The 26,248-nt window shown below is 48.5% G+C and overlaps 3 protein-coding genes across 3 annotated transcripts in view; 1 reads left to right on the top strand and 2 right to left on the bottom strand.

The window, feature by feature from the left end:
- LOC143771034 (uncharacterized) overlaps positions 1-3,713 on the bottom strand; it is a 44,023-nt gene extending 40,310 nt beyond the window's left edge. Inside the window, exons 1-2 of the mRNA XM_077260549.1 lie at positions 3,622-3,713; positions 2,119-2,165 (exon numbers count right to left, since the gene is read on the bottom strand). Of these exons, the coding sequence (XP_077116664.1) occupies positions 2,119-2,145 (27 nt within the window). The 5' untranslated portion in view covers positions 2,146-2,165; positions 3,622-3,713. The remainder of the gene's footprint in view (positions 1-2,118; positions 2,166-3,621) is intronic.
- Positions 3,714-9,197: 5,484 nt separating this feature from the next.
- Positions 9,198-18,419, bottom strand: PEX11B (peroxisomal biogenesis factor 11 beta). The gene is made up of 4 exons (XM_077260553.1): positions 18,264-18,419; positions 10,768-10,883; positions 10,483-10,684; positions 9,198-10,172 (listed from the first exon to the last, which is right to left on the bottom strand). Exons 1-4 carry the CDS (start codon positions 18,317-18,319, stop codon positions 9,782-9,784), a joined length of 765 nt encoding a protein of 254 aa, XP_077116668.1. The 5' UTR covers positions 18,320-18,419; the 3' UTR covers positions 9,198-9,781.
- Positions 18,420-18,883: 464 nt separating this feature from the next.
- On the top strand, positions 18,884-26,023 carry LIX1L (limb and CNS expressed 1 like). The gene is made up of 6 exons (XM_077260552.1): positions 18,884-19,158; positions 19,635-19,798; positions 19,872-20,012; positions 20,783-20,878; positions 22,346-22,423; positions 22,503-26,023. Exons 1-6 carry the CDS (start codon positions 18,918-18,920, stop codon positions 22,743-22,745), a joined length of 963 nt encoding a protein of 320 aa, XP_077116667.1. The 5' UTR covers positions 18,884-18,917; the 3' UTR covers positions 22,746-26,023.
- The last annotated feature ends 225 nt before the right edge of the window (positions 26,024-26,248 follow it).

The raw sequence follows: 26,248 nt of genomic DNA, 5'->3' as shown, positions 1-26,248 counted from the left end.
GTTGCTTTGATAGCAGCCTTCAGCTCATCTGCATTGTTGGGTCTGGTGTTTCATCTTCCTCGACAATACCCCATAGATTCTCTATGGGGTTAAGGTCAGGCGAGTTTTCTGGCCAATCAAGCACAGTGATACTGTTGTTTGTAAACCAGGTATTGGTACTTTTGGCAGTATGGACAGGTGCCAAGTCCTGCTGGAGAATGACATTTCCATCTCCAAAAAGCTTGTTGGCAGAGGGAAGTGTGAAGTGCTCTAAAATTTCCTAGTAGATGGCTGCGCTGACTTTGGTCTTGATAAAACACAGTGGACCTACACAGACAGATGACACGGCTCCCCAAACCATCACTGATTGTGGAAACTTCACACTAGACCTCAGGCAGCTTGGATTGTGGCCTCTACACTCTTCCTCCAGACTCTGGGACCTTGGTTTCTAAATCAAATGCAAAATTTACTTTCATCTGAAAACAACACCTTGGACCACTGAGCAACAGTCCAGTTCTGTTTCTCCTTGGCCCAGGTAAGATGCTTCTGGCATTGTCTATTGGTCATTAGTGGCTTGACACAAGGAATGCGACACTTGTAGCCCATGTCCTGGATACATCTGTGTGTGGTGGCTCTTGAAGCAATGACTCCAGCAGCAGTCCACTCCTTGTGAATCTCCCCAAATTTTTGGAATGGCCTTTTCTTAACAATCTTTCAAGGCTGCGGTTATCCCGGTTGCTTGTGCACATTTTTCTACTACACTTTTTCCTTCCACTCAACCTTCCATTAATATGCTTGGATACAGCGGTCTGTGAACAGCCAGCCTCTTTAGCAATGACCTTTTGTGGCTTACCCTCCTTGTGGAGTGTGTCAATGACTGCCTTCTGGACATCTGTCAAGTCAGTAGTCTTCCCCATGATTGTGGAGCCTACTGAAACAGACTAAGGCCTCTTTCACACTTCAGTCTTTCTTTTTCCGTCACAATGCGTTGTTTTGTGAAAAAAACGGATCAATCAAGCAAATGTTTCTGCTGGATCTATTTTTTTCTCATAGACTTGTATTAGCGGTCCGTCGGGCGGAGACAACGCACAGAGGAACGTTTTTTTTGCACGTCGGAAAATCGCTCAGCGACGGATCCTGAACCGTCCGTCATTGGCTATAATGGAAGCCTATGGACGCAGGGTCCGTCGCTGACTGTCAAAAGCAGGAATCCAGCGACAGGTTCCGTCTTTTGAAACTGAGCATGAGTGGAAGAATTTCCAGTCAGGAAAATTCTCTCTCGCTCGCTCTTTCTTTTTACTATTGATGCTGCCTATGCAACATCAATAGTAAAAAGATATAATGTTAAACATAATAAAAAATCTTGATATACTCACTTTCCGGCGTCCCTCGCAGCGGTCCTGATGCTCGTGACACTCGCAACGCTCCCGCTCCCAGTAATGCATCGCGTCAACGACCCCAGATGAGACAAGACCGCTACGTCATCGGGTCATTTTGCAAGGCATTATTGGGAACGGGAGCATCGCGAGTGTCACAAGCATCGGGAAGGCTGCAGGTGATGCCGGAAGGTAAGGATAACACGATTTTTTATTTTTTTAATTATTTTTAACATGGGTTGTGTTGTGTATGCGTTTTTGCAGCGGAAAACCGCTGTGAAAACGCATACACAACAGGTGCACATAGCCTCGACGGGTCCGTCAAAAAAAACAGACCCAGTGAACCCGTTTTTTACAATCTGCACACGATCCGTCTTTTCAACATTTTGACGGATCCTGTGCAGATTGTTAAAACAGAAGTGTGAAAGAGGCCTAAGGGACCTTTTAAGACCCTTAGGAAGCCTTTCCTTTGCAGGTGTTTTTTTTTTGTTATTCTAATTTACTGAGATGACGTTTGGGGTTTCATTTGCTGTAAGCCATAATCATCAACAGTAACAGAAATAAACATGTGAAATAGATCGTTCTGTTTGTAATGACTCTATATGTGTTGGTTCACTTTTTGTATTGTAGAACTGAAATAAATAAACTTTTGATGATATTCTAATTTTGTGAGACACACATGTAGATAATAGATGACAGATAAATCATAGATAGATAATAGATAGAATAGATCTGTAGATAGATAGATAGACTTGCTGCTTACATTTTGGTTTTCTCCTCTTTCAGTCATTTCCTTAATAAATTTTGCAACTGCAGAAAAGAAAATATCTCATAATTATAAAAAAAAAATCAACACTCCATATAGAGGACAGTACCCGGTGTAGAGGACAGCACCCGGTATAGAGATTACTCCATGTAGAAGACAGCACCTGGTGTAGAGATCACTCCATGTAGAGGACAGCACCCGGTATAGAGATCACTCCATGTAGAGGACAGCACCCGGTATAGAGATCACTCCATGAAGAGGACAGTACCCAATGTAGAGGATAGCACCCGGTATAGAGATCACTCCATGAAGAGGACAGTACCCAGTGTAGAGGACAGTACCCGGTATAGAGATCACTCCATGAAGAGGACAGTACCCAATGTAGAGGACAGTACCCGGTATAGAGATCACTCCATGAAGAGGACAGTACCCAATGTAGAGGATAGCACCCGGTATAGAGATCACTCCATGAAGAGGACAGTACCCAATGTAGAGGATAGCACCCGGTATAGAGATCACTCCATGAAGAGGACAGTACCCAGTGTAGAGGACAGTACCCGGTATAGAGATCACTCCATGAAGAGGACAGTACCCAATGTAGAGGACAGTACCCGGTATAGAGATCACTCCATGAAGAGGACAGTACCCAATGTAGAGGATAGCACCCGGTATAGAGATCACTCCATGTAGAGGACTGTACCCAGTGTAGAGGACAGTACTCGGTAAAGAGATCACTTCATGTAGAGTACAGTACACGGTGTAGAGGAGATCACTCTGGTGTAGAGATCACTCCATGTAGAGGACAGTACCCGGTGTAGAGATCACTCAATGTAGAGGACAGTACACAGTGTAGAGATCACTCAATGTAGAGGACAGTACCCAGTGTAGAGATCACTCTGGTGTAGAGATCACTCAATGTAGAGGACAGTACACGGTGTAGAGATCACTCTGGTGTAGAGATCACTCAATGTAGAGGACAGTACCCGGTGTAGAGATCACTCAATGTAGAGGACAGTACACAGTGTAGAGATCACTCTGGTGTAGAGATCACTCAATGTAGAGGACAGTACCCGGTGTAGAGATCACTCTGGTGTAGAGATCACTCAATGTAGAGGACAGTACACGGTGTAGAGATCACTCTGGTGTAGAGATCACTCAATGTAGAGGACAGTACACGGTGTAGAGATCACTCTGGTGCAGAGCTCACTCCATGTAGAGGACAGTACCCGGTGTAGAGATCACTCTGGTGCAGAGATCACTCAATGTAGAGGACAGTACCCGGTGTAGAGGAAATCACTCTGGTGTAGAGTACTCTAAGTATCCAGTGTAAGTAGTGTAGAGTACTTAGTGTAGAGCACCCATTGTATAGGATTAGTATCCAGTTTCTGGTGTCCAGTGGGGGCAGTAACCAGTCTGTCAGGAGTTATAGGAGCGATGTGCTGCAGCTATCAGTGGTGTAATGATCTGCAGGACATTTCAGGGTGTATGTAGGTGGTATACCTGCTTTCCTCCGCTCTCCTCTGTCTGTCCGGCTGGTTATAGACGATGCAGGGTGTGTTGTGATTCTCGGCTCTGGCTTTTCCTGTGAATAATTCTGTATCTGAAGAACTAAAGTGTGACCAAAGCAAAAGCCTGACAGTGTTATATATAAATGGGAAAACATCTCCCGTCACTAATCTGTGCTGTTATCACCAGGGGTGAGGCCGACAACCTCTCAAACAGTATACAGGGGTGTTGTCAGAAGTAATAATGTCCTGTGTTCTAGGACTGCGGAGGCCGCTGACGTGCGGACACTTTTATAAAAGATGAATCTTTAATCTGAGGCTTCAAATTATTTACACAATTACAATCATACATTATATACAGGTCGTGTTACTGCAGGGAGCGAGGGCAGAGAGCGCTGACACCAACCGCAACAGGAAAAAAGTGGGTTGTCAGCAGGTAGGGCAGGAGACGATGTTATGAAGGGTCCCGCGCTCCTACAGACATCACACGCAGAATTACAGTGATCACAATCCATTATCAGACAGTGTGGCCCCAGAGATACAAGTGCCCCCCACCACAGGGCACCGAGGAGTCTGCGTAAGTCACGCAGGGGGGTAGACATCTCAGATAGGTGGTGAGAGACAGAGGTTTGAGAGACTAGATGGTCAATCTGACTAGGTGACTAGTCAGGAAGATGGCCAGTCAGGGGAATGGTGACTAGTTAGGGAGGCAGCCAGTCAGGAAGTTGGTCGGTCAGGGGGATGGTGACTAGTCAAGGAAGCAGTCAGGGGGATTGTGACTAGTCACAGAGGCAGCCAGTCAGAAAGATTGTGGTTAGTCATGGAAGCAGTGAGTCAGGGGGATTGTGACTATCCAACTTCAAATGAACAGCGCTCCACTCGGGTGTAGAAATCTTCAAAAAGTGCTTTTATTAAGCCATGACACAACAACAGCCGTTGTGTTATGGCTTAATAAAAGCACTTTTTGAAGATTTCTACACCCGAGTGGAGCGCTGTTCATTTGAAGTTGGATGGTTTTGGAGTATCCAGGAAGGTTCCCTGGACATGGAACGGGCGCCCCAATAGAGTGAGTGCTGTCAGCCCCTCTTTATTCAGGGGGATTGTGACTAGTCAGGGAGGCAGTCAGTCAGAGAGATTGTGACTAGTCATGGAAGCAGTCAGTCAGGGGGATTGTGACTAGTCATGGAAGTGGTCAGGGAATTGGTGACTAGTCAGGGAGGCAGTCAGTCAGGGGGACTATGTCTAGTTAGGGAGTCAGCCAGTCAGTCAGGGGGATTGTGACTAGTCAGGGAGCCAGCCAGCCAGGGGAATTGTGACTAGTCAAGGAGGCAGTCAGTCAGGGGGATTGTGACTAGTCAGGGAGTCAGCCAGTCGGGGGTTGTGACTAGTCAGGGAGCCAGCCAGCCAGGGGAATTGTGACTAGTCAAGGAGGCAGTCAGTCAGGGGGATTGTGACTAGTCAGGGAGCCAGCCAGTCAGGGGGATTGTGACTAGTCAGGGAGCCAGCCAGTCAGGGGGATTGTGACTAGTCAGGGAGCCAGCCAGTCAGGGGATTGTGACTAGTCATGGAAGCAGTCAGTCAGTCAGGGGATTGGTGACTAGTCAGGGAGGCAGTCAGTCAGGAAGATTGTGTCTAGTCAGGGAGGCAGTCAGTCAGATTGTGACTAGTCAGGGAGGCAGTCAGTCAGGGGGATTGTGACTAGTCAGGGAGCCAGCCAGTCGGGGATTGTGATTAGTCAGGGAGCCAGCCAGTCAGGGGGATTGTGACTAGTCAGGGAGCCAGCCAGTCAGGGGGATTGTGACTAGTCAGGGAGGCAGTCAGTCAGGAAGATTGTGTCTAGTCAGGGAGGCAGTCAATCAGATTGTGACTAGTCATGGAAGCAGTCAGTCAATCAGTCAGGGGGATTGTGACTAGTCAGGGAGGCAGTCAGTCAGGGGGATTGTGACTAGTCAGGGAGTCGGCCAGTCAGGGGGATTGTGACTAGTCATGGAAGCAATCAGGGGATTGGTGACTAGTCAGGGAGGCAGTCAGTCAGGGGGATTGTGTCAAGTCAGGGAGGCAGTCAGTCAGTCAGGGGTATTGTGACTAGTCAGGGAGGCAGTCAGTCAGGGGGATTGTGACTAGTCAGGGAGTCGGCCAGTCAGGGGGATTGTGACTAGTCATGGAAGCAATCAGGGGATTGGTGACTAGTCAGGGAGGCAGTCAGTCAGGGGGATTGTGTCAAGTCAGGGAGGCAGTCAGTCAGTCAGGGGTATTGTGACTAGTCAGGGAGACAGCCAGTCAGGGGGATTGTGTAAAGTCAAAGAGGCAGTCAGTCAGGGGGATTGTGTCTAGATAGGGAGGCAGTCAGGGGGATTGTGACTAGTCAGGTAGACAGCCAGTCAGGGGGATTGTGACTAGTCAGGGAGGCAGTCAGTCAGGGGGATTGTGACTAGTCAGGGAGGCAGTCAGTCAGGGGGATTGTGACTAGTCATGGAAGCAGTCAGTCAGGGGGATTGTGACTAGTCAGGGGGTCGGACAGTTAGGGGGATTGTGACTAGTCATGGGAGCAGTCAGGGGATTGGTGACAAGTCAGGGAGGCAGTCAGTCAGGGGGATTGTGACTAGTCAGGGAGGCAGTCAGTCAGGGGGATTGTGACTACTCATGGAAGCAGTCAGGGTATTGGTGACTAGTCAGGGAGGCAGTCAGTCAGGGGATTGTGTCAAGTCAGGGAGGCAGTCAGTCAGGGGGATTGTGACTAGTCATGGAAGCAGTCAGTCAGGGGGATTGTGACTAGTCATGGAAGTGGTCAGGGGATTGGTGACTAGTCAGGGAGGCAGTCAGTCAGGGGGACTATGTCTAGTTAGGGAGTCAGCCAGTCAGGGGGATTGTGACTAGTCAGGGAGCCAGCCAGTCAGGGGGATTGTGACTAGTCAGGGAGGCAGTCAGTCAGAGAGATTGTGACTAGTCATGGAAGCAGTCAGTCAGGGGATTGGTGACTAGTCAGGGAGGCAGTCAGTCAGGGGGATTGTGACTAGTCAGGGAGACAGCCAGTCACGGGGATTGTGACGAGTCAGGGAGGCAGTCAGTCGGGGGGATTGTGACTAGTCAGGGAGGCAGTCATGGAAGCAGTCAGTCAGGGGGATTGTGACTAGTCATGGAAGTGGTCAGGGGATTGGTGACTAGTCAGGGAGGCAGTCAGTCAGGGGGACTAAGTCTAGTTAGGGAGTCAGCCAGTCAGGGGGATTGTGACTAGTCAGGGAGCCAGCCAGTCAGGGGGATTGTGACTAGTCAGGGAGGCAGTCAGTCAGAGAGATTGTGACTAGTCATGGAAGCAGTCAGTCAGGGGATTGGTGACTAGTCAGGGAGGCAGTCAGTCAGGGGGATTGTGACTAGTCAGGGAGACAGCCAGTCACGGGGATTGTGACGAGTCAGGGAGGCAGTCAGTCAAAGGGATTGTGTCTAGTCAGGGAGGCAGTCAGTCAGGGGGATTGTGTCTAGTCAGGGAGGCAGTCAGTCAGGGGGATTGTGACTAGTCATCAAAGCAGTCAGTCAGGGGATTAGTGACTAGTCAGGGAGGCAGTTAGTCAAGGGGATTGTGACCTAGTCAGGGAGGCGGTCAGTCAGGGGGATTATGATTAGTCAGGAAGTTGGCCAGTCAGGGGAATGGCGACTAGTCAGGGAGCCAGCCAGGTCATACCTTTGTTTTTTTTCAGTCTGTTTGCAATATGTGCATATAAAGGTGTGGTCTGCCTTTCCTTTGAGCTGGACATTATATTGATGTGGTCTCCCATGGCTGTGTCTCCACTAGCTGGGTCCAGCCCTTATCCACATGCATGTCACTTGACAAACGGTAAGGTTTTAATATTAGAGTTAGGACTAGTGACGAGCGAATATATTCGTTACTCGAGATTTCTGGTCCTCCGAGTATTTTTTAGTGCTCGGAGATTTAGTTTTCATCGCCACAGCTGAATGATTTACATCTGTTAGCCAGCATAAGTACATGTGGGGGTTGCCTGGTTGCTACGGATTCCCCACATGTACTTATGCTGGCTAAGAGATGTAAATCATTCAGCTGCGGCAAGAAAAACTAAATCTCCGAGCACTAAAAAATACTCGGAGGACCCCCGAGCATGCTCGAGAAATCTCGAGTAACGAGTATATTCGCTCATCACTAGTTAGGACTGTCCCAACTTTGGTCACCGTGGAGTGGTGGGATGGCGTTCACATTTTTTTAAATCAAAATACATGTTAACTAAGTACCCTATATTATTTTCATGTACTATGCTGGTTCTTTATTTACTGCAGAGTATTTTATCATTATGTTTCTGACTTTGCTTTTTTCTGTTCAGTGGCCAAGGGTGAACATGCGCTTACATGCTGCAGGCACACCAGTTTATTTCCCAGTTCATACCTTTGGGTTTTTCTCAGTCAGGGGGTAGGTGACTAGTCAGGGAGATGGACAGTAAGGGGGATAGCGACTAGTCAGGGAGACAGACAGTAAGGCTACTTTCACACTAGCGTTTTTTTAATCCGTCGTTTTGGGCAAAAAACGGATCCTGCAAATGTGCCCGCAGGATGCGTTTTTTGCCCATAGACTTGTATTGCTGACGGATAGCGACGTATGGCCATACGTCGCGTCCGTCGTGCACTGGATGCGTCGTGTTTTGGCGGACCGTCGGCACGAAAAAACGTTCAAGGGAACGTTTTTTCGTACGTTGCGTCTGCCATTTTCTACCGCGCATGCGCGGCCGGAACTCTGCCCCCTCCTCCCCGGACTTTAGAATAGGCAGCGGATGCGTTGAAAAACTGCATCCGCTGCCCACATCGTGCATAATTTTCACAACGTGCGTCGGTACGTCGTGCCGATGCATAGCGACGGACCCGTACCGACGCAAGTGTGAAAGAAGCCTAAGGGAGGATAGCGCCTAGTCAGGGAGACGGAGAGTCAGGGGAATAACGACTAGTGAGTGAGAAGGAGATTCAGGGGGGTAGCGACTAGTCAGGGAGATGAGTATATAGAAAAACTTGGCACTCAATGATATTTGAAGAGATCTTTTATTTCCACATCCAGACAAACAGATCAATCGTAGCTCAATTGCTGCTAAACGGTTTTGGTCCGTTATGGACCTTCTTCAGAGCAAGTTTATCTGGAGCGTGGGATCTGGATATGTACTCAGATGAGTTAGCTTATTGGTAATGCGTACGGTAGCATAATTTCAGAGGCAGTGTATGGAGACGGTGACTGCAAGCACATTAGGTTGCTTGGACGTGCGGTAAGCTCACACTGTACACGTTCTGTGCCTGGAGCGCTGGTGGCGTGCTGAGACGCTGAGGGAGGCGCGCCTAATGTGCTTGCAGTCACCGTCTCCATACACTGCCTCTGAAATTTGCTACCGTACGCATTAACAATAAGCTAACTCATCTGAGTACATATCCAGATCCCACGCTCCAGATAAACTTGATCTGAAGAAGGTCCATAACGGACCAAAAACGTTTAGCAGCAATTGAGCTACGATTGATCTGTTTGTCTGGATGTGAAAATAAAAGACTCTAAATCTCTTCAAATATCACTGAGTGCCAAGTTTTTCTATATACTTGACTTAACGGGCTCGAGACCCTACTTGAGCACCTATACTTACAGTTCTATAGAGTGCCGTGTAACTTGTTATACACTGTAGTCAGGGAGATGGACAGTCAGGGGGATACCGACTAGTCAGGGAGACGGACAGTCAGGGGGATAGCGACTAGTCAGGGACACGGACAGTCAGGGGGATAGCGACTAGTCAGGGACACGGACAGTCAGAAGGATAGCGACTAGTCAGGGAGATGGACATTCAGGGGGATAGCGACTAGTCAGGGAGACAGCAACTAGCCAGGGAGATGAAGAGTTAGGGAGACAGACAGTCGGGGGGATAGTGACTAGTCAGGGAGATGGTCAGGGGGATAGTGACTAGTCGGGGAAACGGACAGTCAGGATAAGGATAGCGACTAGTCAGGGAAACGGACAGTCAGGGGGATAGCGACTAGCCAGGGAGATGAACAGTTAGGGAGATGGACAGTCAGGGGGATAGCGACTAGTCAGGGAGACAGACAGTCAGGGGGACAGCGACTAGTAAGGGAGTTGGATGGTCGGGAGAGGGTGGCTAGTTATGGAGGCATCTATTTCATGGCGGCTAGTCAGGGAGGTGACAAGTCTGTATGCAGAGTGAGGGCTTCAACTTCAGCCAGGGGTGCAGAATGGTGAGGATGCCCAGTATGGAGGAGGTCAGACCGCATAGGCCCACCACACCCAGGTTGGTCTTGTACAGTCCCAGTTTGTCCAGCGGGATGAAGAGGTCGCACGCATTCTTTACAAGATCCAGCAAGAGTGGGGGGTTACCCCGCAGGACGTGCACCAGAAGACGTAGCTGGAGTGCCAGGATGTGGTGCAGAGGGCGATCACCCCGGGTCACTGTGCCATTCTCCATCTTGGAGGAGCGTTTTGCACCAGTTTCCGATTCCATCAATAATTTTATCTCATAGAGATCGCGACTCAGATTCATGATGAGGGAGAAAAGGTAATACCTGAGGAGAAGAAGAGAAGGTGACCCAGCGCTCCACTCACAGCCAGAGCTTTATGTACAATATGAACGGTGAGTGCAGCTCTGGAGGAGACAAGAGTGCGAGTATAATGAATGCCGATTGGAAAGTGACTGATGAAATGTGTGAATGCAGCTCTGGAGATGACTGGTGCGTAAGACAGTGAAAGCAGATATAAAGGCGATTCATTACAAATGCAGCTCTAAATGTGCCTTGAATATAGGAAACACGGTTGCAGCTCTAGAGGTGAGTGGAGTACTGTGCTGGTGAAGCAGGCCCATGCAGGAGCGCCCACCTGAAGGAGCGCTGGCTCCACTTCTCCTGGTCCATGTTCTTGGACAGTCCGGTCTTCCCCAACCACAGGATGTTATCGCAGGCGAAGTACATGGCTCTGTTCAGGTGGCTGACAGTGATGCAGAGCCGCAGTACCACATCTGACAGGTGGATGGCACGCTTCGCTGACTCCAGGGCATCCACAGAGTTCCCCAGTCTGAACACTGCAGATAGAGGAGGGTATCTGTAGTACGGGGATCTGAGCGGCAGCAGATGGAGGACACAGAGGGGTGGCGGTGGTACTCACACTTCCGGCCCAGGCTCAGGTGCGCCTCCAGCTGTTTGATGGTGGTAATGACATCTGTACCGGCCCCATTCTTCTGCAGTGTGTACCCCAATAATGTGCAGGCATACTGGGCCGCTCTGCAAGACACAGGGGTGTGTGGGTGAGGGTGGCGACACTTACAAGATGTCATCCGGAGGACTAACCGGGTCACTACATTCAGAGGTGACAGCCAGGATGGCCGCCATCCTGACTGCAAGAACAAATATCACTCTCATAGACAGAAATCCCCCTCTAAGGAACTACACTTCCCAGCATGCCCTGCTCAGCTCACCAGGAGACTGCTGAGACTCACTTGAGGCTGCACGGCCACTGCTGATCTCACACCTACATGGACTCTGCACATAGATCTGTGAGTAAAGCTGAAATAGCCAAACATTGCAACATCACAAAGCACCGTGGAGAAACCGCACCCGCATCTAATCCCATCGTGTGATATTGTCTGCTGTATCTAATCCTGTCTTGTGTGCTACTGTCTGCTGTATCTAATCCTCTCCTGTGTGCTACTGTATCTAATCCTCCCGTGTGCTACTGTCTGCTGTATCTAGTCCTCTCCCGTGTGCTACTGTCTGCTGTATCTAATCCTCTCCTGTGTGCTACTGTCTGCTGTATCTAATCCTCTCCTGTGTGCTACTGTCTGCTGTATCTAATCCTCTCCTGTGTGCTACTGTCTGCTGTATCTAATCCTCTCCTGTGTGCTACTGTCTGCTGTATCTAATCCTCTCCCGTGTGCTACTGTCTGCTGTATCTAATCCTCTCCCGTATGCTACTGTTTGCTGTATCTAATCCTCTCCCGTGTGCTACTGTCTGCTGTATCTAGTCCTCTCCCGTGTGCTACTGTCTGCTGTAGCTAATCCTCTCCCGTGTGCTACTGTCTGCTGTATCTAGTCCTCTCCTGTGTGCTACTGTCTGCTGTATCTAATCCTCTCCCGTGTGCTACTGTCTGCTGTATCTAGTCCTCTCCTGTGTGCTACTGTCTGCTGTATCTAATCCTCTCCCGTGTGCTACTGTCTGCTGTATCTAATCCTCTCCCGTGTGCTACTGTCTGCTGTATCTAATCCTCTCCCGTGTGCTACTGTCTGCTGTATCTAATCCTCTCCCGTGTGCTACTGTCTGCTGTATCTAATCCTCTCCTGTGTGCTACTGTCTGCTGTATCTAATCCTCTCCCGTGTGATACTGTCTGCTGTATCTAATCCTCTCCCGTATGCTACTGTTTGCTGTATCTAATCCTCTCCCGTGTGCTACTGTCTGCTGTATCTAGTCCTCTCCTGTGTGCTACTGTCTGCTGTATCTAATCCTCTCCCGTGTGCTACTGTCTGCTGTATCTAGTCCTCTCCTGTGTGCTACTGTCTGCTGTATCTAATCCTCTCCCGTGTGCTACTGTCTGCTGTATCTAATCCTCTCCCGTGTGCTACTGTCTGCTGTATCTAATCCTCTCCCGTGTGCTACTGTCTGCTGTATCTAATCCTCTCCCGTGTGCTACTGTCTGCTGTATCTAATCCTCTCCTGTGTGCTACTCAGGGTGGATAAAAATCAATGTTTTTTTAAAAAAATCAAAAAAATCGGATTTTTTTGATTTAAATCGGATTTTTTTGATTTAAATCGGATTTTTTTCAATAAACTGCTTTTTGAGGAAAATATTTTACCATCCAAAGGTTCTTCCATCATGAGATAAAGCTGAGTTGTTTAACTCAGTAGAATAAAGGCTGTATATGTGTAACATTCACAATGCCATGCTCTTCCAGAGGTTTCTGTAGGATGCTGACTATCCAACAAGTTTGGGCATGTCAACTGAATGGAAAAAGAAACTAAACCAAAAGTGAAACCAAGCTAGAAGTGTGGAATTAAAGGGGCAGTATGAACAAAATGTGGAGGCTATTAATAGTTTATACAATTAAGACATGCTGCTTTTAAACACCTACCTATTGCCATATAGTAAAACAAAAAAGATTTTTACTTACTTTGGGGTCCCCCCCTCACCCTGGCGTTAGATCGTTGCCCCTAGTTTCGTCCGTGTAACTATGGGCGCACATGCGCACTGCTCTCACTTCTCATTTTAATCGTGATTTATATTAAAAAAAACCTTTTGATTTAAATCAGTGATTTAAATCATGATTAAAATCATGATTTAAATCGATCCGATTTAAATAGAAAAAAATCTTTTGATTTAAATCGTGATTTAAATCATGATTTAAATCGGCGTGATTTAAATCAATCCACCCTGGTGCTACTGTCTGCTGTATCTAATCCTCTCCCGTGTGATACTGTCTGCTGTATCTAATCCTCTCCCGTGTGCTACTGTCTGCTGTATCTAATCCTCTCCTGTATGCTACTGTATCTAATCCTCTCCCGTGTGATACTGTCTGCTGTATCTAATCCTCTCCTGTGTGATACTGTCTGCTGTATCTAATCCTCTCCCGTGTGATACTGTCTGCTGTATCTAATCCTCTCCCGTGTGCTACTGTCTGCTGTATCTAATCCTCTCCTGTGTGCTACTGTCTGCTGTATCTAATCCTCTCCTGTATGCTACTGTATCTAATCCTCTCCCGTGTGATACTGTCTGCTGTATCTAATCCTCTCCCGTGTGATACTGTCTGCTGTATCTAATCCTCTCCCGTGTGATACTGTCTGCTGTATCTAATCCTCTCCCGTGTGATACTGTCTGCTGTATCTAATCCTCTCCTGTGTGCTACTGTCTGCTGTATCTAATCCTCTCCCGTGTGCTACTGTATGCTGTATCTAATCCTCTCCCGTGTGCTACTGTCTGCTGTATCTAATCCTCTCCTGTATGCTACTGTATCTAATCCTCTCCCGTGTGCTACTGTCTGCTGTATCTAATCCTCTCCTGTGTGCTACTGTCTGCTGTATCTAATCCTCTCCTGTGTGCTACTGTCTGCTGTATCTAATCCTCTCCCGTGTGCTACTGTCTGCTGTATCTAATCCTCTCCTGTGTGCTACTGTCTGCTGTATCTAATCCTCTCCCGTGTGCTACTGTTTGCTGTATCTAATCCTCTCCTGTGTGCTACTGTCTGCTGTATCTAATCCTCTCCCGTGTGCTACTGTCTGCTGTATCTAATCCTCTCCTGTGTGCTACTGTCTGCTGTATCTAATCCTCTCCCGTGTGCTACTGTCTGCTGTATCTAATCCTCTCCCGTGTGCTACTGTCTGCTGTATCTAATCCTCTCCCGTGTGCTACTGTCTGCTGTATCTAATCCTCTCCCGTGTGCTACTGTCTGCTGTATCTAATCCTCTCCTGTATGCTACTGTATCTAATCCTCTCCCGTGTGCTACTGTCTGCTGTATCTAATCCTCTCCTGTGTGCTACTGTCTGCTGTATCTAATCCTCTCCTGTGTGCTACTGTCTGCTGTATCTAATCCTCTCCCGTGTGCTACTGTCTGCTGTATCTAATCCTCTCCTGTGTGCTGCTGTCTGCTGTATCTAATCCTCCCCTGTGTGCTACTGTCTGCTGTATCTAATCCTCTCCTGTGTGCTACTGTCTGCTGTATCTAATCCTCTCCCGTGTGCTACTGTCTGCTGTATCTAATCCTCTCCCGTGTGCTACTGTCTGCTGTATCTAATCCTCTCCTGTATGCTACTGTATCTAATCCTCTCCCGTGTGCTACTGTCTGCTGTATCTAATCCTCTCCTGTGTGCTACTGTCTGCTGTATCTAATCCTCTCCCGTGTGATACTGTCTGCTGTATCTAATCCCCTCCCGTGTGATACTGTCTGCTGTATCTAATCCTCTCCTGTGTGCTACTGTCTGCTGTATCTAATCCTCTCCCGTGTGCTACTGTATGCTGTATCTAATCCTCTCCCGTGTGCTACTGTCTGCTGTATCTAATCCTCTCCTGTATGCTACTGTATCTAATCCTCTCCCGTGTGCTACTGTCTGCTGTATCCAATCCTCTCCTGTGTGCTACTGTCTGCTGTATCTAATCCTCTCCTGTGTGCTACTGTCTGCTGTATCTAATCCTCTCCCGTGTGCTACTGTCTGCTGTATCTAATCCTCTCCTGTGTGCTACTGTCTGCTGTATCTAATCCTCTCCCGTGTGCTACTGTCTGCTGTATCTAATCCTCTCCTGTGTGCTACTGTCTGCTGTATCTAATCCTCTCCCGTGTGCTACTGTCTGCTGTATCTAATCCTCTCCCGTGTGCTACTGTCTGCTGTATCTAATCCTCTCCCGTGTGCTACTGTCTGCTGTATCTAATCCTCTCCCGTGTGCTACTGTCTGCTGTATCTAATCCTCTCCTGTATGCTACTGTATCTAATCCTCTCCCGTGTGCTACTGTCTGCTGTATCTAATCCTCTCCTGTGTGCTACTGTCTGCTGTATCTAATCCTCTCCTGTGTGCTACTGTCTGCTGTATCTAATCCTCTCCCGTGTGCTACTGTCTGCTGTATCTAATCCTCTCCCGTGTGCTACTGTCTGCTGTATCTAATCCTCTCCCGTGTGCTACTGTCTGCTGTATCTAATCCTCTCCCGTGTGCTACTGTCTGCTGTATCTAATCCTCTCCTGTATGCTACTGTATCTAATCCTCTCCCGTGTGCTACTGTCTGCTGTATCTAATCCTCTCCTGTGTGCTACTGTCTGCTGTATCTAATCCTCTCCTGTGTGCTACTGTCTGCTGTATCTAATCCTCTCCCGTGTGCTACTGTCTGCTGTATCTAATCCTCTCCTGTGTGCTGCTGTCTGCTGTATCTAATCCTCCCCTGTGTGCTACTGTCTGCTGTATCTAATCCTCTCCTGTGTGCTACTGTCTGCTGTATCTAATCCTCTCCCGTGTGCTACTGTCTGCTGTATCTAATCCTCTCCCGTGTGCTACTGTCTGCTGTATCTAATCCTCTCCTGTATGCTACTGTATCTAATCCTCTCCCGTGTGCTACTGTCTGCTGTATCTAATCCTCTCCTGTGTGCTACTGTCTGCTGTATCTAATCCTCTCCCGTGTGATACTGTCTGCTGTATCTAATCCCCTCCCGTGTGATACTGTCTGCTGTATCTAATCCTCTCCTGTGTGCTACTGTCTGCTGTATCTAATCCTCTCCCGTGTGCTACTGTATGCTGTATCTAATCCTCTCCCGTGTGCTACTGTCTGCTGTATCTAATCCTCTCCTGTATGCTACTGTATCTAATCCTCTCCCGTGTGCTACTGTCTGCTGTATCCAATCCTCTCCTGTGTGCTACTGTCTGCTGTATCTAATCCTCTCCTGTGTGCTACTGTCTGCTGTATCTAATCCTCTCCCGTGTGCTACTGTCTGCTGTATCTAATCCTCTCCTGTGTGCTACTGTCTGCTGTATCTAATCCTCTCCCGTGTGCTACTGTCTGCTGTATCTAATCCTCTCCTGTGTGCTACTGTCTGCTGTATCTAATCCTCTCCCGTGTGCTACTGTCTGCTGTATCTAATCCTCTCCCGTGTGCTACTGTCTGCTGTATCTAATCCTCTCCCGTGTGCTACTGTCTGCTGTATCTAATCCTCTCCCGTGTGCTACTGTCTGCTGTATCTAATCCTCTCCTGTATGCTACTGTATCTAATCCTCTCCCGTGTGCTACTGTCTGCTGTATCTAATCCTCTCCTGTGTGCTACTGTCTGCTGTATCTAATCCTCTCCTGTGTGCTACTGTCTGCTGTATCTAATCCTCTCCCGTGTGCTACTGTCTGCTGTATCTAATCCTCTCCTGTGTGCTGCTGTCTGCTGTATCTAATCCTCCCCTGTGTGCTACTGTCTGCTGTATCTAATCCTCTCCTGTGTGCTACTGTCTGCTGTATCTAATCCTCTCCCGTGTGCTACTGTCTGCTGTATCTAATCCTCTCCTGTGTGCTGCTGTCTGCTGTATCTAATCCTCCCCTGTGTGCTACTGTCTGCTGTATCTAATCCTCTCCTGTGTGCTACTGTCTGCTGTATCTAATCCTCTCCCGTGTGCTACTGTTTGCTGTATCTAATCCTCTCCTGTGTGCTACTGTCTGCTGTATCTAATCCTCTCCCGTGTGCTACTGTCTGCTGTATCTAATCCTCTCCTGTGTGCTACTGTCTGCTGTATCTAATCCTCTCCCGTGTGCTACTGTCTGCTGTATCTAATCCTCTCCCGTGTGCTACTGTCTGCTGTATCTAATCCTCTCCTGTGTGCTACTGTCTGCTGTATCTAATCCTCTCCCGTGTGCTACTGTCTGCTGTATCTAATCCTCTCCCGTGTGCTACTGTCTGCTGTATCTAATCCTCTCCCGTGTGCTACTGTCTGCTGTATCTAATCCTCTCCCGTGTGCTACTGTCTGCTGTATCTAATCCTCTCCCGTGTGCTACTGTCTGCTGTATCTAATCCTCTCCCGTGTGCTACTGTCTGCTGTATCTAATCCTCTCCCGTGTGCTACTGTCTGCTGTATCTAATCCTCTCCTGTATGCTACTGTATCTAATCCTCTCCCGTGTGCTACTGTCTGCTGTATCTAATCCTCTCCTGTGTGCTTCTGTCTGCTGTATCTAATCCTCTCCTGTGTGCTACTGTCTGCTGTATCTAATCCTCTCCCGTGTGCTACTGTCTGCTGTATCTAATCCTCTCCTGTGTGCTGCTGTATCTAATCCTCCCCTGTGTGCTACTGTCTGCTGTATCTAATCCTCTCCTGTGTGCTACTGTCTGCTGTATCTAATCCTCTCCCGTGTGCTACTGTCTGCTGTATCTAATCCTCTCCCGTGTGCTACTGTCTGCTGTATCTAATCCTCTCCCGTGTGCTACTGTCTGCTGTATCTAATCCTCCCCTGTGTGCTACTGTCTGCTGTATCTAATCCTCTCCCGCGTGCTACTGTCTGCTGTATCTAATCCTCTCCCGTGTGCTACTGTCTGCTGTATCTAATCCTCTCCCGTGTGCTACTGTCTGCTGTATCTAATCCTCTCCCGTGTGCTACTGTCTGCTGTATCTAATCCTCTCCTGTATGCTACTGTCTGCTGTATCTAATCCTCTCCTGTATGCTACTGTCTGCTGTATCTAATCCTCTCCTGTGTGCTACTGTCTGCTGTATCTAATCCTCCCCTGTGTGCTACTGTCTGCTGTATCTAATCCTCTCCTGTGTGCTACTGTCTGCTGTATCTAATCCTCTCCTGTGTGCTACTGTCTGCTGTATCTAATCCTCTCCTGTATGCTGCTGTCTGCTGTATCTAATCCTCTCCTGTGTGCTGCTGTCTGTTGTATCTAATCCTCTCCTGTATGCTACTGTCTGCTGTATCTAATCCTCTCCTGTGTACTACTGTCTGCTGTATCTAATCCTCTCCTGTGTGCTGCTGTCTGTTGTAACCAACCCTGTCCTGTGTGGTACCGCCTGCGGAGCTGTATCCAATCCTTTGCTGGACCTTGTGGTCCTCTATGACCATCTCCCACAAGGCATGCTGGTATTTGTGGTTCTATCTAGCTACAGGGCATGCTGGACGCTGTAGTCCCCGCCCAGTACTAGTGGCCGGGGAGATCACCTGAGGAGCCGCTCCTTGGCCTGACTCTGGCTGGTAAACCGGACCCAGGCGTCCATGTGTGTCTGTCCGCGGGGATACACTCAAAGTGCAAAGATCACAAGAGCGCACGTCCGGGTGCAGGACGGAGCGCAGCTGGAGCCAAACTTCCTGAAAGCGCGGAGCTAGCAACCTACAACTAGTGTAAGGAATGGGTTGCGCGTCACTATGACAACCTCTATACGCCTGCGTCTGCTGCCAGGCATGTGATTGGTTCTTCCGCTCCTGTTACCTTATTTGTATTATCCCAATGGCAGGGATGAGAAAGCGTCTGATTAATTAATATCACTTAGCCCCGCCCAGCCACAATCTTTTTATTACACTATCTAACTCCGCCTCGTCTAGTTTTGTCGTGTCTCATTGGCTGCCAGTCATCATAGCTGATTGGTAATATTATCCTGTCCCGTTAGTTCTAGCTCAGGCCGCACCTACTTTAGTCAAAGGTGGAAGGTGATTGGATAGTAGCGCTTAGCCCCTCCTCCTTTCTTGTGTGAGTGACAGTTAAGTCTGTCCGTCCCGTTATGCCGCTGAGGTGTTCCGCCCCTTCTGCAGGTCCCAGCTGCTGATTGGTTGTCAGTGTGAGTGACAGCTCCGTCTCCTTAATCCCGTTATTCGCCCATGGAGTCTCTCCGTTCTCAGCGGTTACAGCCGGGGGTCGGTCCCGGGGTGTCTACCGGCTCCCTGCGCTCCCTGAGGCCCGGAGTCACTGGGGGCTCGTACCCCACATCACAGGCCTCGGCTCCTCCGCCCCCGCTCGGCCTGGGGATCCCGGGTAGTGCGGGGAGTCCGGCCGTGCTGCGGGAGGCGGTGGAGGCTGTGGTGCGGAGCTTCGCCAAACACACCCAGGGCTACGGGCGAGGTGAGAACCGGCGGGGCTGGCAGTGCGGAGGGGGCCTGTGGAGGGGCTCTCCTGTCTATGGGTGGGCGCGGAGGGTGGCCCCAAACACCAGGGAATGGCTCTGCTAATACAGGGCGTGGGGGTCACTGAGGGCCCCTGAATGGAAGTACTGGAGGGGGGACAGGAGGGCCCCTGAATGGAGGGACGGGGTGCAGGAGGGCTACTGAATGGAGGGACGGGGTGCAGGAGGGCCCCTGAATGGAGGGACGGGGTGCAGGAGGGCCCCTGAATGGAGGGATGGGGTGCAGGAGGGCTACTGAATGGAGGGACGGGGGGCAGGAGGGCCCCTGAATGGAGGGACGGGGGGCAGGAGGGCCCCTGAATGGAGGGACGGGGGGGCAGGAGGGCTACTGAATGGAGAAATGACACCGTCCTGACATGAGTATGGGGGGCGAAGCGTCCCCTCACTGGCCCTCATCATGTTATCTTCTGTGCAGTGAACGTGGTGGAGGCGCTGCAGGAATTCTGGCAGATGAAGCAGACGCGGGGGGCGGAGCTGAAGAATGGCGCCCTGGTGGTGTACGAGATGGTGCCGTCTAACAGCCCGCCATACGTCTGCTACGTCACCCTGCCTGGGGGCAGCTGCTTCGGGAGCTTCCAGGTACCGGCTGAATGTACGCCTGCGCTGTCAATCCCTTTTTTGCTGTTTTTCTCATTGATTTTATTCTCTCTAGTTCTGTCCAACTAAAGCAGAAGCGCGGAGAAGTGCGGCGAAGATCGCCCTGATGAACTCCGTGTTCAACGAGCATCCGTCCCGCAGGATCACTGACGAGTTCATAGAGAAGAGCGTCTGCGAGGCCCTGGCCACGTTCAACGTAAGGGATGTCGTCACACAGTGTGATGAATCCCCCGCCCCCCATACGGGGCATAGGTGCATGACAAATGCCCCCTGTGATGAATTTTCCCCAGTACAAGCCAGAGGCACAGGACAAATCTCCCCCCTCCCCATGTACCGGCCGGTGGAGGCGGCGTGATGAATCGGGGACTGGATGCGGCATGACAAATTTACTCCCCAGAGATGTGGCATATAGTGATGAGTGAACGTCCTCGGATAATATATCCGAGTCCCTGCGGCTGCATGTTTTGTGGTGGAAGACAGCAGCAACACGTGGGGATTGGGCCGGAGCACACCCAAAATACACTGCTAACACCCGAGCACACTCGCATAGCACGTTATCATACCACGTTGGCCCACCACTAGTGGCCGACAGTTGTACAACTCCTTGGTGCTGGACAAAGTTTCCTTTGTTTCGCTCATGTGATCGCCATCATAAAATCATCCATATTCCCTAATAAATTAATTTTGCATGCTGGTATTTCTCTTCCCCCGCCCCGGTGCGTCCTGTCACGCTCGTCGAAGGGTTACGAGAATTGGAGACGCTGGTTTAATTTTATCCTCTTAACAATGAAGCCCACAAGGCCTCTGAGAACAATTAGTGCTGGCGGCCGCTGATCTCTCTCAGAAAATGTCTTGTCTGCAAATGTGGTGTCACCAATTAAAAGCAGATGATCCCGACAGCAACAACGTAATAGTCTGCAGATGTCACTGACAACGCTGAGTCCTCCCATCTGTCTGTCCTCATAGGGGAACCGCGAGGAAGCTGACAACCCCAACACAGGAATCGGGGCCTTCCGCTTCATGCTGGAGTCCAACAAGGGCAAATCCATGCTGGAATTCCAGGTATACACACCGAACAGAGAATACAAAGGAAACACTGATCATACTGCCCTCTGTGTACAAGAATATAACTACCATAATGCTGCCTCGTATGTATAAGAATATAACTACTGTAATACTGCCCCTATGTACAAGAATATAACTACTATAATACTGCTCCCTATGTACAAGAATATAACTACTATAATACTGCTCCTATGTACAAGAATATAACTACTATAATACTGCCCCCTATGTACAAGAATATAACTACTATAATACTGCTCTTATGTACAAGAGTATAACTACTATAATACTGCTCCTATGTACAAGAATATTACTACTATAATACTGCTCCTATGTACAAGAATATAACTGCTATAATACTGCTCCTATGTACAAGAATGTAACTACTATAATACTGCTCCTATGTACAAGAATATAACTACTATAATACTGCCCCCTATGTACAAGAATATAACTACTATAATACTGCTCTTATGTACAAGAGTATAACTACTATAATACTGCTCCTATGTACAAGAATATTACTACTATAATACTGCTCCTATGTACAAGAATATAACTACTATAATACTCCCCCTATATACAAGAATATAACTACTATAATACTGCTCCTATGTATAAGAATATAGCTACTATAATACTGCTCCTATGTACAAGACTATAACTACTATAATACTGACCCCTATGTACAAGAATATAACTACTATCATACTGCCCCCTATGTACAAGAATATAACTACTATAACACTGCTCCTATGTACAAGAATATAACTACTATAATACTGCCCCCTATGTACAAGACTATAACTACTATAATACTGCCCCCTATGTACAAGAATATAACTACTATAATACTGCCCCCTATGTACAAGAATATAACTACTATAATACTGCCCCTATGTACAAGAATATAACTACTATAATACTGCTCCTATTTACAAGAATATAACTACTATAATACTGCCTCCTGTGTACAAGAATATAACTGCTATAATACTGCTCCTATGTACAAGAATATAACTACTATAATACTGCTCTTGCATACAAGAATATAACTACTATAATACTGCTCCTATGTACAAGAATATAACTGCTATAATACTGCCTCCTATGTACAAGAATATAACTGCTATAATACTGCTCCTATGTACAAGAATATAACTACTATAATACTGCTCTTGCATACAAGAATATAACTACTATAATACTGCCTCCTATGTACAAGAATATAACTACTATAATACTGCTCTTACATACAAGAATATAACTACTATAATACTGCCTCCTGTGTACAAGAATATAACTACTATAATACTGCCCCCTATGTACAAGAATATAACTGCTATAATACTGCTCCTATGTACAAGAATATAACTGCTATAATACTGCTCCTATGTACAAGAATATAACTACTATAATACTGCTCCCTTTGTACAAGAATATAATTGTTATACTCTTTCCTAGGAGCTGATGACCGTCTTTCAGCTCTTGCACTGGAATGGCAGCCTGAAAGCGATGAGGGAACGTCAGTGCTCCCGTCAGGTCCGGTTTTGCTCCGCTTATCTTTCCTTCACTCTTCATTCACTTGTGTCCTGATCAGTTGATGTTGTGTTCTGTGCAGGAGGTGTTGGCTCACTACTCTCATCGGGCACTGGATGATGATATGAGGAACCAGATGGCCATGGACTGGGTGAACCGAGAGCAAGACATTCCCGGGATCCTCACCAGAGAGCTAGCCGCCACTGAGAGGCAACTTGATGAGGCTCGGCTCGCTGGAAAGGAGCTGCGCTACCACAAGGAAAAGAAGGATATCCTGATGCTGGCTGCTGGGCAGTTGGGCAATATTCACTCCTCCAACTGCTAGGCCGGGGTGGTGGGCTCTGCCCCATATGATTGGCATTGTTATGAAGGAGACCCCGGGCACATAAGAGAACTTACAGTGTACAACGCTCTGGATACCTCTCTGGTGCCTCCAGGGCAAAAGCCAGAGTGTTTCCTCGAAAAGACAACTTTTACGAGGACTGACCTGATAATTCCAAACTAAAGTCCCCAAGCTCCTATAGGTGGAATGTTAAAAAACATTTCACCAGTTAAGTAAAGGGCATATGTATGAATTTCCACTAAGGAGTGAGCATTTGTGGCTGGTCCGCAGTTCAGAAAGGTATCGTGACTCAATTTCGTGGGTTCTGTCCTGGTGTTAGGATGACCAGAGAGATTTCAGGAGCTGTACACTGTAACATCTTCACCCAGTATTAACAAGCCCCAGAACTAGAGACTTGCGTTAATATTCAGGACAGTGTTGACCTTTTCTCAAATTCTGCCGGCACCTTGGCTCTACTGGCAGCACCGAATACACTACCGTGGCATAAAGTATAGGGGCCCGGGCAGCACGCCCGTCTCCTCCCGCCTCCTTGGCTCTGCCGGCAGCACCGAATACGCTACGGTGGCATAAAGTATAGGGGCGCGGGCAGCACGCTTGTCTCCTCCCGCCACCTTGGCTCTGCTGGCAGCACCAAATACACTACCGTGGCATAAAGTATAGGGGCCTGGGCAGCACACCCGTCTCCTCACCACCTTGGCTCTGCCAGCAGCACCAAATACACTACCGTGGCATAAAGTATAGGGGCCAGGGCAGCACGCCCGTCTCCTCCTGCCACCTTGGCTCTGCTGGCAGCACCAAATACACTACCGTGGCATAAAGTATAGGGGCCCGGGCAGCACGCCCGTCTCCTCCCGCCACCTTGGCTCTGCCGGCAGCACCGAATACACTACCGTGGCATAAAGTATAGGGGCCCGGGCAGCATGCCTGTCTCCTCTCACCACTTTGGCTCTGCCGGCAGGACTGAATACACTACCGTGGCATAAAGTATAGGGGCCCGGGCAGCACGCCCGTTTCCTCCCGCCACTTAGGCTCTGCCGGCAGCACCGAATACACTACCGTGGCATAAAGTAAAGGGGCCCCGGCAGCACGCCCGTTTCCTCCCGCCACCTTTGCACATGTTGTATGTACGTACGCGCACCGTGGTTTATACTCCGGTGACCTGTGTCTTGTCTCTGTCTTTTATATATATTCTATATTTTAATAGCCGCACTGCGCCGCCTGCAGTCTTAGGCTTCACCCCTTCTGCTTTCCTGCGGCCTGTACCCAAGGCCAGGGGGGAGTTTTATAAGCGTCAGGTTTATTTTTAGTATTTTTATGTCCGTAGCTTTTATAACTAGAGTGAATGCGGGTTCTGTATGGAAATGGGGGGGAAGGGCTTAACAAGACAGATTAGTTTTGTCTTCCGCCGTGTTGTCCCGCGCTCACGTATCACAAGCACAGACTGATGGCACAACAGGAGGGATCTGTGAATAGACTACACGAAAATGTACTCCAAAAAAATGTCAGAAAGCAAAACTGGCCACTCAGGTCCCATCTTCTCTATATTTTCAGTTTGAGATCTGTTACTCTACTGCCTAAGGCTACTTTCACACATCAGGTTTTCAGTGTCAGGCTAAATCTGGCGAATGTTGGAAAAACTGGATCCGGCGCAGATTTTGAAAAACTGATGCGACAGATCCGTTTTTTTGACGGATCCAGCTAGCCTATCTAGATTATTGGTTAAAAAAAAAAATTTGGAGCATGCTCAGTTTAAAAAAACGGATCCGCCTTTTTCCGGATCCGGCACTTTCCGGCTCCCATAGGCTTTTATTGTAGCAAACAGCCGCTTCAGGCTTTTTCGCCGGAGACAAAAAACGTTGCAGTAGACGTTTTTTTTTTCAGACGCCGGAATCGGAAAAAAACGGAAGGAACGCTGGGCCATGCGGCGTGATCCGGCGCTAATACAAGTCAATGGGGGAAAAAACGGTTCTGGTTTTTATTTTTTCCGGTTCCGGTTTTTCTCTAAATAGCCGGATTTAGCCTGAAACAAAAAGACGGATGTGTGAAAGTAGCCTAATCGGCTTTCTCTTCCCTGGTCACGTGTCCAAGGCTGCTGTTTAGTGCATGTGCTCTACAAGCTGTATCACTGTCCTCTGACTCCATCTTTTGGTTTGTACAGCGCATGAACAAAATCTTTCTTGCATGCGTCCTCTGGGCGGTCACTGGACCAGTACCTGTCCCAATCCACATGCACATGCATGAACTGAAGCTCCTGGTGTGCGCATGTGCAGCAGAGGATGTGTCTCAGCACCTCTGTAATTCGGCTTCTATTACAGACCTCCCTGCACAGTAGAAACCGTGCCCTATGTAGTAAGTGTTGTATCTACCATACATGGGTTTTATCAGGCTGTGCGGAGAAGTTGAGATGCATCATCTGCACATGCTCCGAGTTCTGTGCTTGGGTAATAGCAGCTTATCATGAAGGAGCAGAGACACCTCCTCTGCGGAGCATGCATGGGCCGAGAGTTCTGTGCTTGTGTAATAGAAGCTTCATGCTGGAGGCTTAAAGATATATCTATTGTGCATGCGCCCGACAGTAGGGTCAGGCATGGGTGCAGAACATGGCAGGAGCACACAGTGAGACATGGACCTCAGGGTCAGGTGCTACCATTCAGCCCTGGACATTGTATGACCAGTGATTAGAGTGCTGGGTATGGTGGGAGATCTCAGAAGGGTGGCAGGACCCATGATAACTAATCTTTGCTTGGATACCCCGATCATAAAGGGCTATTCTGCCAAATACTGAACTATATCCAGACTCCCTGCGCCCTCACAGATGCCCTAATAACCCTGAGCCACCAGTATAGAGCGCAAAAGTGCCCATCAACCAGTATGGAATGCCCCACCTCTAGCCCCGCCCTGAGGGGTTGCATGACATCGCTGCAGTTCTGACTCCTCGGGGGTGGAGCTTATTTCTAGCCTTCTGATTGGTTATTGTATAGCATGTGACATTTCTTTGGAGAGGAGGTAGACAGATCGTACGATAACGGAGTAGGACACACCATGTTCCTGTACCGGTAAAGGAAGCAATAACTGCGCCCATCGCGTGAGGCGAGAACGGACACTACGGTATTATACTGTACAAAGGACTATTTTCTATCTATACTTTTCTTACTACCTAACAAGGTCTCCACGACTGGTACCGGACCAATATCCCGGGTTTTATATCACTATCTGCTCTTTGTATGGCCATATACACAAATAAAAACTATTTACAAGAACATGGTGAGTTTACTGATCTGTAAAGTCCTGTATACTGGGAGTGGAGCTCCGCCAACATCACAATTCTGTTCCTGCTGACAACCAGCCTGTGTATCCTGTGATAGTTGTCAGCCCCGCCCCTGGTGATGACATCACTGATTTCCATCAGAGCTGGTAATAAGAAAATCCCCATTTTCTTTGGAGTTATGACAGGACTACGACCCTTCTGGTGTCACCACCCTGCT

The sequence above is a fragment of the Ranitomeya variabilis genome, chromosome 1 (assembly GCF_051348905.1).
Source record: "Ranitomeya variabilis isolate aRanVar5 chromosome 1, aRanVar5.hap1, whole genome shotgun sequence".
Taxonomy (NCBI): domain Eukaryota; kingdom Metazoa; phylum Chordata; class Amphibia; order Anura; family Dendrobatidae; genus Ranitomeya; species Ranitomeya variabilis.
This window is presented reverse-complemented; position numbering and strand designations above follow the sequence as displayed.

Coding starts and splice junctions, on each gene's coding strand:
- PEX11B (XM_077260553.1), bottom strand. CDS start 18,319: ATGGACGCCTGGGTCCGGTTTACCAGCCAGAGTCAGGCCAAGGAGCGG. Junction 10,884..18,263: donor GCCAAGGAGCGGCTCCTCAG/GTGATCTCCCCG, acceptor TGTGTCTTGCAG/AGCGGCCCAGTATGCCTGCA. Junction 10,173..10,482: donor TGGAGCCAGCGCTCCTTCAG/GTGGGCGCTCCT, acceptor TCTTCTCCTCAG/GTATTACCTTTTCTCCCTCA.
- LIX1L (XM_077260552.1), top strand. CDS start 18,918: ATGGAGTCTCTCCGTTCTCAGCGGTTACAGCCGGGGGTCGGTCCCGGG. Junction 19,159..19,634: donor CACCCAGGGCTACGGGCGAG/GTGAGAACCGGC, acceptor TCTTCTGTGCAG/TGAACGTGGTGGAGGCGCTG. Junction 20,013..20,782: donor AGGCCCTGGCCACGTTCAAC/GTAAGGGATGTC, acceptor CTGTCCTCATAG/GGGAACCGCGAGGAAGCTGA.